The 17,500-nt window shown below is 34.7% G+C and overlaps 1 protein-coding gene across 2 annotated transcripts in view; it reads left to right on the forward strand.

Moving 5' to 3' along the window:
• The window catches only part of LOC106879436 (proto-oncogene tyrosine-protein kinase receptor Ret), a 400,307-nt gene that overhangs the window by 180,244 nt on the left and 202,563 nt on the right, over positions 1-17,500 (forward strand). For both annotated transcript variants that reach the window (XM_089347491.1, XM_014928991.3), the window contains exons 4-5: positions 10,201-10,460; positions 12,480-12,672. In XM_089347491.1, the coding sequence (XP_089203617.1) occupies positions 10,201-10,460; positions 12,480-12,672 (453 nt within the window). The remainder of the gene's footprint in view (positions 1-10,200; positions 10,461-12,479; positions 12,673-17,500) is intronic.

The following is a 17,500-nucleotide window of genomic DNA, read 5'->3' on the forward strand; positions in this document are numbered from 1 at the left end:
TTACTTTGACAACAGACCTCGGCCTTTGATGCCTGTTGCTGTTTTCATTTTTATGGCCAGTGTTTTACTGTAGCCTACAGTAGTGACTGTACATATCTCTTTCTGGTAATGTTCCAGTATAGGCCCTTTTGCGTCCAGGAAAACCTTTAGCATTACTTTTTCTGCGGAAAGTTGTCTTGAATTTTTTTTACTAGTGATTCGGGTGTTTCCATTCCATACATTGCCTTTCGGATTCTGGCTCAAAGTAATTGATCTAGGTCTCATCTCCTGTGACTAAAAAGTTTTGTCTTCGTCATTTTGGTAGTGAGTAAGTGTTGATAGATCTCCACACGATCGCTTATGCGCTTCGGTGAACTTTCTTAACACTCATCTCGACAGACTTTACGGAAGTGAAGCTTGTGGATGATTTAGTATGCCAAACCATGACTAATTTGCAGAGAACACGCCACCTCATCGATGGTCACTCTTCGGTTCACCAGAGCCATCTCTCGAGGGAGATTGATGGGCATCTTGCTCCCTCTTTGTGCTTCACACTTATCCGGAAATTTTAAAATTCTCGATTCACTCATACACTTCTACACAGGAAAATACTGGTCACATATTGTACTAAAAGCCTGCGATGAATTTCAGGCCCTGAAACACCTTCAGACCAGAGAAATCGGATCTCTGTTCTTCACTGATCTCTGTTCATCCTTGGTGCATACTCCCGGTAGAATGGTTAGGCTTACTTTGTAACAAGAAAGAAAATTGGAGTGATCAAGGTGAATCAATGGTTGCTTAACCCATTACCTCCCATAACTCTATTAACTGGAATTTTTTAAATGAAACTTTGATTTCTGGCATAAAACAGCCTTAGAAACACGCTGGAATGATAAAAATAACATTTTAAATAGAAACAAGCAAGATATTGGGTGAAAAATTAGCAAACCTCATTTGAATATCAGAGAAATATACCTAGTAAATATAGCAAAAAGGTTAGATATGTGTAAATATTGACAGATAATTACGAAATTTGTAAGTTTTAAGTGATCTCATATGAGATCACTGGTAAGTAATGGGTTAACCACAAGAATACCACCTCTTAGCATGCTAGCGTCGAAGGCAGTGCAACCAATATAAAAAAAGGTTTGACGAAAGTGCAGTTAATTTTTGACTTTCTCTTGTATATGGTGCACTCGATAGGATCAGAAAAAGCGCACTCAATACAATGTGAATGCAGGAGCTGCTAGAAGTTCCATACTCGGATAGTGCAGTAATGGTACAAGCCTGTATAGCGCACCATACATGGTCCTGCAACCGTTCAGGTTTAAATAACATAGCTACCCCGCGGAAAACACAAATACAAGAAAAATATCGAGAAAGAACTACGAAATAGTTTACTAACGGAGTAGCCATGTCATTTGTACCTGAACGATTACCTGACCGTGCGCGGTAACACATTAAACAAGTTCGTCTGATTACTGCACTATCTGAGCATGAAACGTGGAGTAGCGTACGTTTTCGGTATTGATTAACTACACACACATACACACACACACACACACACACACACACACACACACACACACACACACACACACACACACACACACACGTGTGTGTGGAAAAATGTACAGGTAACTGCGATGATGATAGAAAATTTTGTATCTATTATTCAAGAAAACTAACTCGATCGATAACTTTGAATATGTAGCTCCACCGTGTGTTTGAAAGATTAGGTTATCAGAAAACCTGATAGCTCCATAAGTAACAATCGATAATTCAAGATTCAGTTATAGGACAAGAACTTTCCGGGACAACATTTAATATATTGTCTATGACCTTGGCATCGATTCACTTAAATACTATATCCTTTTGCTCATCTTCAGTTTACACCCCAAAACTGTATTTCTCATAAAATGTGGTTTTAAATGAATCTGATTTTGTGCAAGAATAAATTGTAAGTCAACATCTATTTCATCTGCAGGAAAGTATATACTTTTGCATCTATATCCATATATCTATTTGTTCCATACGTGTATGAATATGTTTCTTGTTTATATTACACATATCAACGCATACACAACAGATTAAGAAGGAAACGGAGTCACAGTAAAGTTGTTGAGGTGGCAGAATCAAATCTCAGCATAAAGATGTGTTCAGGGCTCTACAGAACACTCGAGCTAGGCTGGTATAGTTGTATAGCACATGATAATACCAGATTATAAAGACAGGAGCAAAAAAATTAAACAGATTCAAGAAAAAAATCCATTGATGTTAGGAAGGCAATGCATATTGGTAATCATGGTAGACAGCTGTGTGGGAGAAGTTATCATGAAGAATATTGAAAATTGAAGCCAGTTCAGATAGGTTACGATTTCTTCCGAGATTGGTCGGCAATGTGCATTCAGCGGTTAATTTTTTAAACAATGGGGCTAGAGAAGTACCACTAATTGGAATCGGTATGGTGATTATGTATTGTTGGAGTATATTCTAGCTTTCTGGAAAAATGCAAGTTCTCATTAGTAGAATATTTAACTCCAAACAACACCCGTTTCTTTACCAAAAGGCAGGTGGAAAATCCAAAGTATCAGCGTAATCAAACCTCTCATTTGTGCTAATGACTGAAAGATGCAGGTAGTGTTGAAGGAAGCGTTCATTTTGCACTGAAATTATAGTATGAAATGATAGCATGGTTTAACTTGAAATGAAAATCTCGATTGGTTTAAATGAGATGACAGTTTAGAATAGAAGAGCTTTAGTATGAAGAAATTTGGGTGTCATGTGAACAATGCAGATGGCAATTTTCTTAACTTTCAGTGTATACAGACTATCGTGAATTTATAGCTACGCTCATAGTGTCCCGCTTGACTGGTAATGAATTTCGAAGGAAGAGGAAAGCAGTGATTAACGAATTGCAGCAGGGAAAGAAGAACGCTTAATTCTGAATTTGGCAGAGAAATATATGATAAAGGTGAAAGCTGAGAGTAGTATCACAGTATCAGCGAGTAATGAAATAGAATAAACGTTATCTAGTTGTAGCTATCTATGACTTGGTGAGCTGATCACTTACCAATATTAAAAAAAAAAAGTTAAAGACGTACAACAATTGGGCCAAAGGCAGGGTTTCATTGCTCGTAGGTATCATTAGAGGTTACGATACAATAGAGAAATACCGATATCATGCAGTACAAGTCGTATGAATAATAATGATGATGATAATAATAATAATAATAATAATAATAATAATAATAATAATAATAAGAAGAAGAAGAAGAAGAAGAAGAAGAATGGTTTCAAATTTTGGCACAAGGCCAGCAATTGTGATGGAGGGTAAGTCGGTTACAACGACCCCAGTGTCCAACTGGTACTTATTTTCTCGAGCTCGAAAAGAGGAAAGGCAAAGTCGACCTCGGCGGAATTTGAACCCAGAATGTAAAGACGAGCTAAAGTCGATAAGTATAATACCCGGTGTGCAAACGATTCTGCCAGTACACCGACTTTCTTTTCAAATTTTGGCACAAGGCCAGCGATTCTAGAAGTGGGTGATAAGTCAATTGCATCAAGCCTAGTACCCAACTGGTACTTAACGAAAGGCAAAGTCGACCTCGATGGAATTTGAACTAAGAACGTGAAGATTGTCGAAATGCCGCTAAACATTTTGTCCGGCGTACTAAAGATTCTGCCAGCTCGCTGCCTTATAATAATAATAACTAGCTGGACCCCTGAAGAATTCACGGAAAACATAAAATATGTAAGCATCTGTAAACAGTGTACTGGTGCCATGAGAAATGTTTTGTATATTATGACCGTCTGTCCTTACGTTATGAGTTCAAAATCTGCCGAGATCGACTTTGCGTTTCGTCCTTTCGGGGTCGATAAATTAAGTATTAGTTGTGTACTGGAGTCGATCTAATCAACTGACCCGCTCCCCACAAAAAATTCAGGCCTAGAAAAGTATCTTGTGACAGTTACAGAATATAGAAAGTAATATAACACCAATGACTATATAATCCAACCAAAATATCTGTTACACAAATGTAAACATAATTACTATTTAACCTTAAAATACATCGTGCATATTCAAAGAACCTTAATGTACAAATTGAAATGCAAAAGAAGGAAATGATAAATGGATTTATGAATGAAAGTTTGGTAATTGCGTTTATTTCCACCAAGCGGCACTTATTTTTGCAAACATATTTTAACTAACCTAAACTAACACACACAAATACATTCATATATATATATGTCTCGAGTTGTAGCTGTAATTCAAAGGAGCCAACCTTGTGATATTCTGTGTGAGGCTGAATCTCTCTGAGAACTACGTTAATGTTATGCATGTCTGTGGAGTACTCAGCCATTTATAAGTAAATTTTATCCTCGTGTGATAATGAACAGTGAAATTGACATCCAATATTTGCCGTGTGTATGTATCTAAGTAGGAACTTTTCTTTGGATTTATGTATCTACTGCCTTTCTCACTTTCTCTTTCACTTCCTTTGTGTCTCTCTTCTCTCCCGCTTTTGATTTAACAATGTGTATATGTATTTATGTATCTACTTCTCTTGCGATGTAATAAAAATTTAAAAACGCAAAACGAACGCCGTCACCACCCACTGTCTCTTTCACCCTTTCTCTTTCTCTCTCACTTTTTCTCTCTCTCACTCTCTTTCTCTCTTACGTCCTCTCTGAAACATTTAAAAACACAAAACGAACGCTGTCACCACTAACTGTCTCTTTCACTCTCTCTCTCTCTCTCTCTCTCTCTCTCTCTCTCTCTCTCTTTCTCTCTTATTTCCTCTCTAAAACATTAAAAAACACAAAACGAACGCCGTCACCGCTCACTGTCTCTTTCACTGTCTCTTTCTCTCTCACTCTCTCACTTTCTCACTCTCCCTTTCTCTCTCTCTCTTTCTCTCTCTCTCTCTCTCTCTCTCTCTCTCTCTCTCTCTTACTTCCTCTCTGTCCTATCTCTCGCTTGTTCTTCTTCGATTACTATCGTAAACAGTAGTAGTTTTCTTCAGCAGAATACACGTGTTTAAAATTACACAAATACAACAATTTTAAAACGAAATAACTTCTAAAATACGAAATTTTGTCAAAAATGTTCAAATTAAACCGTGTTCTGTGTGAGAAATTACAGCAGTATACGAAGTTTCAAACTGTTTAGTTAAAAAAAAAAAACTAATTAAAAAAATCTGTGAGCCAAACTGAATAGTAATATGCGCTGGGTATGACAGGAAACAGCATCCAGTTGAGTCGTCTCGACGTGGGATAATTATGATTACCCTTAACCACAACTACCTTCAAGTCACCGTTGGGCAAGGTGTAGTACCTGTAAGCCCATTCCGAGCCTTGAGTTACCAGGTTGGCGTCCAGTGCGGTTAAGTCTGTCTCATGGGATGCGGGTGTCCCTTTAGCCCTGGTCAGCAACCCCTCTAGAGATGGTGTCTCAATAGAAGCATTGGTGGTTGAGTCACCTTATCACTAGAATCGTCATGAGAACAAATGTCAAATACAAGGTATAATACAGGATCCACAAATAAACATAATATAATGAACGATTTTTTGGATCCTTTCTGTTTGGTTGCCAGCGGTTCCAAAAATTAAAGTTTACCGAAAATTTTAAAATTTGTCACAATAATACACTTGCCCTAACTGAATTGCTGGAGTTATTTCATTTTTTACCAGAAAAATGTTTTTAAGAAGTTATAGGGGTTTAAACTTTGATCATTTTCACTCAGTCAAGAAACAGAATTTGGAAGCTGTGATTTTGTGCGTGACCGCATATTTTGTCGTCAATATCCTGAAAATAGCACGTGTTGTCAATATTTGTAAACAACACGTGTTATGTCTCCGGTAATTTTCTTTCATATAAATAAATCTTAATGTTAACTTGAAAATTTGCCAGCAAAATCTTATAAAATGACAATGTTCCAAAAGATGTACATGTTTATAAATAATCAACACGTGCTTCTTTGCAGATAAAAGACTTTTCAAAGACTGCTGTCAACACGTGCTTCCTCGAAGACTTTTCAAAGACTGTTTCTATGCCACCAGGCAAAAGAATTCTTATGTTTCCTTTGTTACTATCGAAATAGACACGTGGCTTACGATTCGCTAAAATGCCAACATTTTCAAACTTTAATTACTAATAATTCTGTATCTATTAATTTATAGCGAAAATTACTTTCACGTCATTAATTAGCCTATAAAAGTGTATCATTATACTGAATATGAAATCAATTCGAACAGAAAATCGACGCTGGCAGCCGCTGGCAACCAAACAGAAAAGATCCAATTTTTCATTTTATCACACTATATTTGATATTCAAAGAGTTAAAAAGGAAATCTAAATACTTAGAACACTGAACTAAAGAATTCATACCAGAATTGAAAGAGAATGTACTCGACATTTAATGAGAATTTTTAAAATTAGATTTATGTTTTTCTCCTTCTGACATAGTTGTCGAGATACCGTATGTTTCCTTCTTAACGATAAAGTAACTTAAGACTTTAAACAAAATTATTACAACGGCAATAAAAATAACAACAGAAGGAAAAAAAAAAAAAAATCCGAGACCTGCGTGAAATGTAACGAAAACAATAAAATGTTTATAATGACACTAATAGGATTAATAAAAACACCAAATAGTTTTGATAATCAACAACTATAGCGACATTATTCTAAATGTTAACAAAGCAACAAGAACAGAAACCTAACAACAAAACTGGCAATGCAATAAATTAACACCAAAATGTTAGCAACTCAACCATGACAAATATATGAAGTGCAACAACAACAAATCGAAGTAAAATGTGTAACAGGCATTAGATATGTGACATTTCCGAGAGGATGGCATTTAGTGTTTAATGTAGTATGGCCAAAAGCGTGAGTAAAAATATCTGACAGAAGTGTTGGAACAATTTACTTGTGAGGCATGTCAGGTAACCTTCAGGTATTTCAATAAATACCAAAGGCAGCCCCACTACTCATTACATTTCTTTAGCATCTTAACAACTATACTTTACCTCTCCGAAGCAACAGTTCATAGGAATAGTTTGAGATTTACAAATTTTAAGGGGGAAATTGGCTAAAATAGACTTGTCATATTCAGGGTTATAAAAGCTTTCATCCGTTAGAAATATTTTAAATAAACTTTATTTGATGTTTTTTTTCTGCTTACTCTTTTCTTTCACCTATTACTGCAGTATGCTAACGAGGATTTCCTTGAAGTTCAATATTTTAAAGTTAGTCAAATTATACACGAGCATTTAACATTTTGAACGTAGAATTAAACTCTTATAAGAGTTTGCATGAAACCCTCTTTTCAGGAACTAAACAATATTTTAGTAGCAACATATTCCCTAAATTAATGTTTGTGCATGAATAGTGCATACATGCATGCACGCACTCGTATGTGTGTTGCAGGTCTCTCAAGTCGGTTTCATCGTAGGATTGTTCATGTCTCATCACCAGAATGTATTACTCATACCGTTATCTGTAACTGAGCTCACACACACACAAAGAAAGAAGAAATTCTCGTTACACAAATGGCAAAGCTTCGAATCACAAGTCCGGTTCATTCGATGGCTTCACAACAGCTTTGTTTCAGGCAATGCAATCTCCTCATTTAATGTAGGTCAATTTTGAGATGGATGATACATGCCAAAGTGCCACGCACGTTGATGGAATCCGAAATTCCGAGATTACCATCCGAAGTTAATTGTTCAGCACATGATCAAGACTTATGTGATAAACAGCAATGCAAAACAATATGTTTCGGTTAAAAATCTGAACTGCTCATGAGCTTCTTAGGGACCACCAGCTCGGTTTTTGTTGGGTCGAATATGCCTGAAACATGCTTTTCTATATCATTTTCCGGTGCTCTAGCATTTTTGATAACTCCGGTAAAACCAATGTTACGACACTTGACATGGAAAAGCTTTCGATAAGAAAACCTCTTATTTAAGTTACCAATATAGGACCTCCACTCATTTCTTACGTCTTGTTTTTCATACTTTTCTCTCAGAGTGATCTCCGAGAGCATGTTTTGACGTGGATACTTCCGACTCAAATAATCAATTCGCTGCTCTACTATAACACAGTCTTCTTTCCTATTTTCCTTATGTCATCTCAATTTCATTAACTATACATATCTTGTTTTACTTCCTTAACAATGACATTGATCATATTTTCATCTCCCAAACGACGTAAAAAAAAGTGATATCAGTAATAACATTGTTCTACTCCAGCATTATTACCGCAGCATACACCCTCTTGCCACATGATGTCAAGCACTACATATTTGAGAAGACAAGGTTTCTTTGATTTAGCTGTCAACAATTTGATTAAATTTCCGGAAGCTGTAATAGCTGACGGAACACAAACTGCGAAACTTGAATATATAAACCCCGTCATTTCCCTTTTCGAAAATACAGCGAATAGATATCTAATTCTTTGAATCTTACTTTGAGCTTAAAACAGCCATTCAGTGATATGTGTGTGCGCATATACTCATTATGTATGTCGGTTCACGTATAACCAATGTGACTCAATTTGAATAACCTCCCTTCGTATGACACATCCTCTCACTCTCTTCATAATTCACACTTTTCTAATTCTTTTCTACTTCCATTCTATCTCTATTTTAATCGGCGTATTTAAAACAGAGAAAGAACTATACAGGTTAATGTTTCTCGGCTAAGACACATGCTATTTGTTCTCTACAAGCAATAATAATAGTGACTATGCTAACTTAAAAAAGCACCTATCAATAATATCTAAACATCATGTGACAAGAATCAAAGAACGAAGCTAAAAATTATAAACAACCAACAAACTAAATTTCATTAATAGAAAATCGAAAGCACAATGAAAAGAGACAAAATAAAATAAAATGCATGAATGAAATAAAAGGCATAGTTAGAAAAGGAGATAAGCGACAGAGGCCTTTGGATTGTTAAAATCTCGTATTTCACGTATTGTAGCCCAATAAAATGGTTTCTTTTAGTTTCTGGTGAGATAAGTCACAGTTATCGCTTCGTTTCGAGCAATTCCATCATGCACAAATGTATATATAAGCTAATTTTATATGCACTCGTAAAGACATAAATACAAATGTATACCCTACTAACAGAAACATGTTTAATGCCATATGTAGCATATCCATTACCAAGCCTAACATGCTATAAACACTACATGGAAGGTATAAGTTACTTATCCTAGATATAAAGGAGTGCAATAAATTGGAGTTGTGACGCTTAAACATTTCCCAAAGTTATTAGAAGCCTGGGTGGTATGGAATGTTTATTTTGTAAGAGAATTTATTGTGTTATAATAATTGTTATGCTCTTGATACAACAAGAATTCCTTCTATATCTTTCTAATTACTTGATACGTCCTTAATATTAGATCAGTAAAATCTTATATATTGATCATAAAATATTATTTCTAAAAGTGATTCTGACTTCAAGTATTCTGCCTTGTGTCTTTAACAAGTGCATAAATTTTCTGATCTATTTGCAAAATGATGTATAGGGGTAGATTTGGAAATATTGTAGAAATACTTAACTATCGAAACGTTATTATGCTACAATATATAAAACCTATTTTTATTTGAGATAAATATATTTAGTTTGCTTAATAAAGATCTCACACAAACTACAATTTAACATTGATACTCAAATATTTAACGTATCTCAGTGTGGTTTCTTGGTATCAAACTTTAGATTTTATCAGTTTGTTTTTGTCACTGCATGTCCGGATTCTGCATTGTAGCCCGATTTATTACGCAGATATCTTTTTAACTATCATTATGTAGAATTACTTAAACTATTAAATATCAGTGATCTAGAGCTCCTTCCGTGTTTCAATTCGATAATTAGATAAGCAATCATAAGAATATATCACCTAATAAACACCTTCTGTAGACAGCTGCTTACATGACATTTAGTAATTAAGTTTTGTATTTAGATATAGTTAAGCGAACAGGAACTTGCTGCCAATTGATCAATGGCTGAAGAGCTTATTATATCTCCTGAGAGATATAATCAACATTTTATAGAGTGAATACATAAACACAGTATAGTATTTTTAAGCATTAGACAATTCTTAGGATGGAAGTTTATTACTTTTTTAATGTTGATGAGTCAAATTTTCACAATTTTGTTCATGATTATGAAGAAGCTTTAAACATATTTTCTTACTCTTTTCAGCAACAAATCTCAGGAATGGAATGCATATAGAAGATTTCTTTGAAGTGCAGCAAAATACATCTTTTTTATATTTAAAATCACCTTTAAATCGCGAGGACACTGCAGAATTACATTTCACTATTTTATGTACGGTACATCTACCAACCCCAAAAGTTTCTACATTTAAAAGAAACATTAGAGTGATTGTCGGTGACGTTGATGATAACCCACCTTTATTTCAAACATTACAACATTTTCAAAGAACAATTAATCCAGCGGAGGTAAACATTTCAGAAAGTATTCATACAAACGGGCATAAAGACTATTCTTGAATGGGATATAATTTTGTTGATGAACATATTTTTTACACATCCTGTTTGTTTACTTTATTGTAGAAAAAATTCCTTGAATATCTATTGTGCGACTCTTAATTCTCTCTACTCTTTCTCCACTCTTATTCTCCCTTTCCGCTCTTACTTGCCTCCCTTCTACCTTTGTCTTCTCTCTCTGTCTCCTTTTCTTTCTTTTCTCTCTCTTTCTGTCCTTCTTTCCCTCATACTCTATCTCTTTTTACCTATGCTCTTACTCTATCTTTTCTCCACTCTTACCCTCTCTTTTCACCCCTGCTTGCCTTCCTCGTACCTTTCTCTTCTCTCTTTTTCACCCTGTTTCTCCATTCTCTCTGCTCCTTCACCCACTCTCTGTATCCTATTCTTTCTCCCGCTCTATATTTCCTTTCCCCACCACGTGACCGGTGTCCGATGAAGGCGGTGTTGCTCTTTTTTGCCCTGCCTTTGACCAAACTGGTCATGCTTGTCTGGACTCTTGTTACATCCATTAGAACTTACTCCATTTCATCCTGCGCACCCCCAATAAGTTCGTTCGATAGCTACACAGCTCTTTCTGTTGTTTTTGCATAATAATTATTATTTTTGTCTTCTATTGTATATAGCCGTAAGGATTCGTGCTGTAATACATGCATAATTCTTCGTCTGTATACAATCGCTAGCTTTTTCTCAGTAGCTTAAAGCAACACTGGCGCCTCCAAGATTGAGTGATCTCAATGATAATAGCGTGAAATCACGATGATATTTTGGCTCATTGACTGACGAGGAAAACTCAGCTGCAACTATTCCGTGTATCGTGTTTTTGTCTATATTCTTCGTCCGTTAAGTTTTCGTCTAGTTTTCCGTTTGCTCTCCTTTCGTCTAACTTTTTCTCCTTGTTGTGTTCTGTCTGTTCAACCCTTGATACACACACACACACACACACACACACACATACAAACACACACACACACACACACACACACACACACACACACACACACACAATATACTACGCCAATAATGTGAAAAAGCTATTACCTGACAGACAAGTGGTACTCTAAATTCACGCGAAGCTTTCCCTAAACTACAGTTGTAGCACATCGTGTATCTGTTACAAATTTTATTTACTAATCACATTTGTCTGGAAAGCAATTAATTATATTATATCTCACCTCCAGTCTCTAACTATATACACACACACACACACACACACACACACACACACACACACACACACACACACACACACACACACACACACACACACACACATATATGTATGTATATATGTTTGTATATGTGTATGTATGTGAGTATGTATGTATATGTATGTAGTATGTGTATGTGTTTATCATCCATATCATCGCATTCAGACTGAATAAGTATCCACTACGTCTCTAGCTATTTCGTTTAGCTTAAGTTTGTCATTAACTTTATCCATGACAAAAAAAAGGACAAAATAAGTACTAACAAGATGTTGTTTCCGAGCTATCTCCACGTAAATTAATTGTTCCTGTATCTTATAAAAATGATATTTATATAAGAATGAGGACAACAAACGTTTTTTAAATGATATAGTAGAATCTTAATAATTGAATCTGTTTTCTATTTGTATCATGATTTTTGTGCACAGAATATGAAAAATATCCATTATACGAAGCGTAAAAATTGTAGCGTTCCTCTCATTCCGAATAAGATAAACATGTAATAGAAAAATTAACCAATGAGCGAAGTTACTTTACTGAAAATGGCTAGCACGCTGGAGCATATATGTCTTTGATTACTGCAATGAATAAATAAAACAGCCATTAACAGTAAACAGCTCTGTTATTATAGTAAAATTGAAATTGTCCTTCTCTGACAAAATTCCAGTTAGTTTCTCCGACTGAGCTGATATTTTCTTGTGATTTCTTGACATTTTGCTTGTATGATTGTTTATTGCAGATATTCATATAGTGATGTATATTTCAGACTATCAAAAGCTTATCTGCCGTGGTAACTGACCGAGACATGGCAACAGCTGATGAATACGAAGTCACAGCACGAAACGACCCTCTTGGCATTGTAAAAAATATTACAAAGAGAGAATTTCACCATGGGCAACTAGTGGACCAAAAACCTGTTGCGAATAGCCCCACGGCAACCAGTATTGCAGCAGTAATTGGTAATAATATTCTTATCTTTATTTAGAAATTTATTTATTTGATATGTATTTTCAATTACTTCCTAATGGTTTTCTTATGATATTTCTTTTCTTTTCTTTTTTTTTACGATTTCAGAAATATATTTAGACCTTTTGTTTTTCGCATGTCTCACAAAACATACACCAACGTAGAAGTGTGTATAAATACTCAAGGTTAGCGAATCCCATTGACGGTTTATCCAGCAGTATTTATAGAAACTAGATAGTTTACTTGCAAATGTATTCAAACAGTATGTTTTTTCTCGTACAATGTCATAGTTGCATTATTATATGATCTCACACTAAAAAGAATAGCACAATAAACCGATAGTGGGAAAAGTAAACTTATCGTTGTTTTATATTATATTTTGTTAACTGGTATCCAACAGGCCAATTATTTCTTCATTTTTATCTTATTTTGTTTCTACTACTTATTCATTTGGAAGGTGACAGTGACAATAAATTCCCTGGGCAAATCGACTAAACAAATTCTACAATGAACGTTGTTCTAAATTACAGACTTATCAGTTGTTTAGCCAATTCTTACATCTTTCACCCGTATACTTCACCGAAAGACACGTTTGTAGACACACACATATATATGGCTATTTCTAATTTAAACACAAAACCAATAGTTTGAAAGGAGGATACTAGTCAATATCATCGACTCCAATAATTGACTGATACTTCATTTTATCGTTCCCTAATAGATGAGAGACAAAGCTGATCTCGCGGGACTTAAATGAATAGATAAAGGAAAAAAGGAAACTAAGCTATAGATATTGTAATACCTGGAGATGCGTGCAGGAGTGACAAAGAACTAGAAAAGATTGAAAAGTACAGACTACTAAAAGACGAAATTGCAAGAACGCGGACTATGAGGAGAGTATCAGTCATACCTGTAGTTGTAGGGGCACTCGGAGCACTAACAACCAGTTTCGAGAAATATGTCAAAGAAATCGGAATTGATATGAGAGAAGAGCAAGCCCAAAAGCTGCTCTGCTGGGGACAGCTATGATTTTGAGATTGGTACTTGGATGTTGAATGTCTTCTACGATTATTAACAGCCAAATATCAAAGCTTATAATGTGCGGAAAGATACACTGTGAGAGCTCTGACACCAGCCTACTGTCTGCTCCCACAGAATCTGCCAGAACAACCAAGACCGAACGTTCTGAGAAATAAAACAGTAATAATAATATACGATGGACTTCTACATATGTTTCTTCTACCTCATTTCACTCCCAATCTTGTCAGACCAAAACTATGACTAAAGACACTTTCGTAAGGCTCTGTACTGCCGGATCAAAACAAGACTACGTGGTCGCGAAACAAACTTCATAACCATGCAGCCATGTATATTTGAATGTCAGTTCCATTTATTTTATAGTATAACAAAGAAAAAAGAAGTATATCAGTTAGCTGAACACAAGTGACAATCAAGTTTTAATTAATGATAAATTTATGTATAATAATATATAAATGAACTCTTTGCTCTAGAAGAATGCGATGAAAGATATAGTTTGATTTGATGGATTTGATATTGCAGTGATTGCACAGATAAGCAGACAAGTATTTAATGAACAAGCTGATGACTTTAATTGAAATGCTGTTTGTTATTTTTACTGATTATCTTAATATGATATTGAATTCTGCTGCTTTGCAATTTCGTTTCGTATATATATAAAAATAGTTGTGAATATTGCGAAGCGTCTTTCAATAAATGCTTTCCAACAAAGGAAGATACATTTCATCTCCTTAAAGATGCATTTATTTTTCTTTTCCTGCAATAGCACCCTATCTGTTATCTCGATGCATAAACTATAATTTGAAACCGAATGGCTGTGATCTAATCTAAACTAGCACACTTGTATACACCAATAGCCAACTAATTGTTTTATGTATCTGAAAACGAGACCGAAACTATCAACATATATACACACACACACACACACACACACGCACACACACACACACACACACACACACACACACACACACACACACACACACACACACACACACACACACACACATATGGGAATATTGAATATTTCTTTGTTAACCTTAACGTCATGTTTCCTCTTCAATCCCTTTGTAATGAGGCCTTTTCGAAGATTTAGGAGATAATTAAGACCACAAATTTTCTTTGTCGAAATATCCGACAATTGCATTCCTGAAACAACTAGTGGTTCTCTTTCATGCATTAATGTAAGTATGGAGTTATTTACTAATATAACGCAGGGACATATAATATTATTTCAATGCAGCAGGGGGCTAAATGTAGTCGTAACTCTATCCTGTATAAATGCTTCCTCCTTGTTGGAACTCGAGGTAACCGCACAGCATTTAATCAAACGCTCCAGTATCATAATTTTATTAACATGCATTCAGTTACATTCATATTTCAAGGAATTTTTATTATATGTTGATGTTTCTTATGATTTTAACAAGAGAAATTACATTGATAACGGATACGCAATATCCTTATCTTTCCTGAATCACCACTACTGCCACTTTAAATAACACCACGGTGTGACCTCAGTTCACATCATAACTAATTCATTCACATCAAATACACCTGATTACTCTTGCGAGATTTCTTTACAATTGTTGCTATTCTCATTTTCGTAAAAGACTTGCATCTTGTAAGCCATCTTGCATACACACAGCAAATCCTCCATCTCTTTTTGCTGATTCTTCTTTACGATTATTTTTCGCCTCTAACACATGTACCTGAGAACGTTTGTGTAAGATGGTATGTACATATAAATATATACACACATGCATGTGAAAATAGCGATATTCATACTTGTAACTATCAGTCCATTTGTTTTTATTCGAAGCTACATATCAATAAATATATGAGTGCGTGTTTCATGTGAAAACACACAAATGTCTATCAACTAAACTGAAAGAATATTTAGTACATTTAAGTATTGTATTAAATTAATTTTTATAAGGAAAATGTTGTCAGTGTCTTTGAAATATCACTAATGATTGGCTTCGTTTTTCTTATTAAAATAAATATCAAAAATAAATTCCAATCAATCAATCCATCAATCATTCATTCATCAATCAGTCCGTCCATCTGTGTGTGTGTGTGTGAGTGTCTGTCTGTCTATCTGTCTATATCCCTATCTGTCTGTCTGTCTGTCTCTCTCTCTCTCTCTCTCTCTCTCTCTCTCTCTCTCTCTCTCTCTCTCTCTCTCTCTCTCATTCCTCTCATTAAAGCATTATCGTTTAAAAGTGAAAATTCGAGTTTGAATCCACTCTAAAGTTCTGTTATAGATTTCAGAATAAGACACTTAATGATAATCAGAAATGGAAACGATCGTACCTTGGTGTAAGCCTCTAACCATGAAACAAGGTTAAAAATCTGGGAATTTCGTAGTATCGTATTTAAAAGATTAATTTTTGTTATATATTGTTATAATTACATTTAGAAAGTATTTTAATTCAAACAATATGTAACTTGTAAGTAGACAATTTTAATTCAAACAATATATAATATGTAAGCGGAAATATTAGTTTCAAATTTTGTCACAAGGTCAGCTAGTTTGTGAAAGTGGGTAAGTCGATAACATCGACTCCCAGAGCTCAACTGGCTTTTTGTATTTTTAATCGACCCCGGAAAAGATGAAATGCAAAGTCGACCTCGGCGGAATTTGAACTCAAAACATAAAGATGGACGAAATGCCGTATAACATTTTGTCCGGCGTGCTAATGATACTGCCAGCTCGCCGCCGAAATATTACCATAAAACTCTTGGTACATTTGCATTCAGGCAATCTTTAAAAAAAGCTTCGTTGTCTTTGTGTATTTGTTCTACAAAGAAACCTAACTGGGAGGAGTAGATGGACGATAGATACCTGAATGTATAAGAATGAACAAACATGTTATTATTCTATAATAACTTGAACTCGGTCTATTGTAAAAATTCCAAAGATATGTCTAATTAATTTCTTTTTATTAATATGACGATTTGATGTAATTTTATTTTTCTAAGTATCTGTGAGTATTTTGTGAAGATTTTTGTGCCATAGTTGCTGTACGATGTGCAACAAGAGAGATTGGGAATTATATTATCTGAATGTCTGTTCTTCCATCCAGTAAATATACTTTAATTGTTTTCCCCATGCTCTATTGTTAGTGTAAATTTAGTAAATAACAAAGCTATTTTATGTTACTTAAAATTCGTCAGGAATTCTTCAGACACATAAATGAATAATTTTTCGTTAATTATACAGAAGATGTGTATTGCACGATATCTCAAGAGATATGTTATAGACAATATGAGAAATATATCTAAAGCTGTGCTACTGTGCAAAGGGATATTGAAAAATAATAAGCAATCGTAGCTATACTTTTGGCTTCAAAAGTTATAGGCATGTAATGCTAATGATGTTGGCCTGTTTCAAGTACTTTTGGAAGATATTTAAAGACCACTGATATACTTATTGTCCTTTAGATCCCTTTCAAGATAAAGTCAAATCACCAATGCCCCTACATTCGTCCTTTTTATAACTAGTGATATTTATTAAATGTCAGCAAGATGAAATATTTTTGATAATCATTCATTTTTAAATGCCTTCGCCGTATCTTGTGTTCGGCTATGTTTTTTAAAGTCATATGTATGTTATGCCTCTTTATTTTATGAATATGTATGTGTTATATTGTGTTTTCTTTCATATAAATGAATGTATGTTCATTGGTTTATAGTTAAAAGAAATATAGTTCATTTATACGTTATGATTTATTTTATTTCATAAGCTATTTATTAGCTTCATATCTAAAAGAATATGTGATG

The sequence above is a fragment of the Octopus bimaculoides genome, chromosome 2 (assembly GCF_046866305.1).
Source record: "Octopus bimaculoides isolate indiv1 chromosome 2, ASM4686630v1, whole genome shotgun sequence".
NCBI classification, from domain to species: Eukaryota; Metazoa; Mollusca; class Cephalopoda; order Octopoda; family Octopodidae; genus Octopus; species Octopus bimaculoides.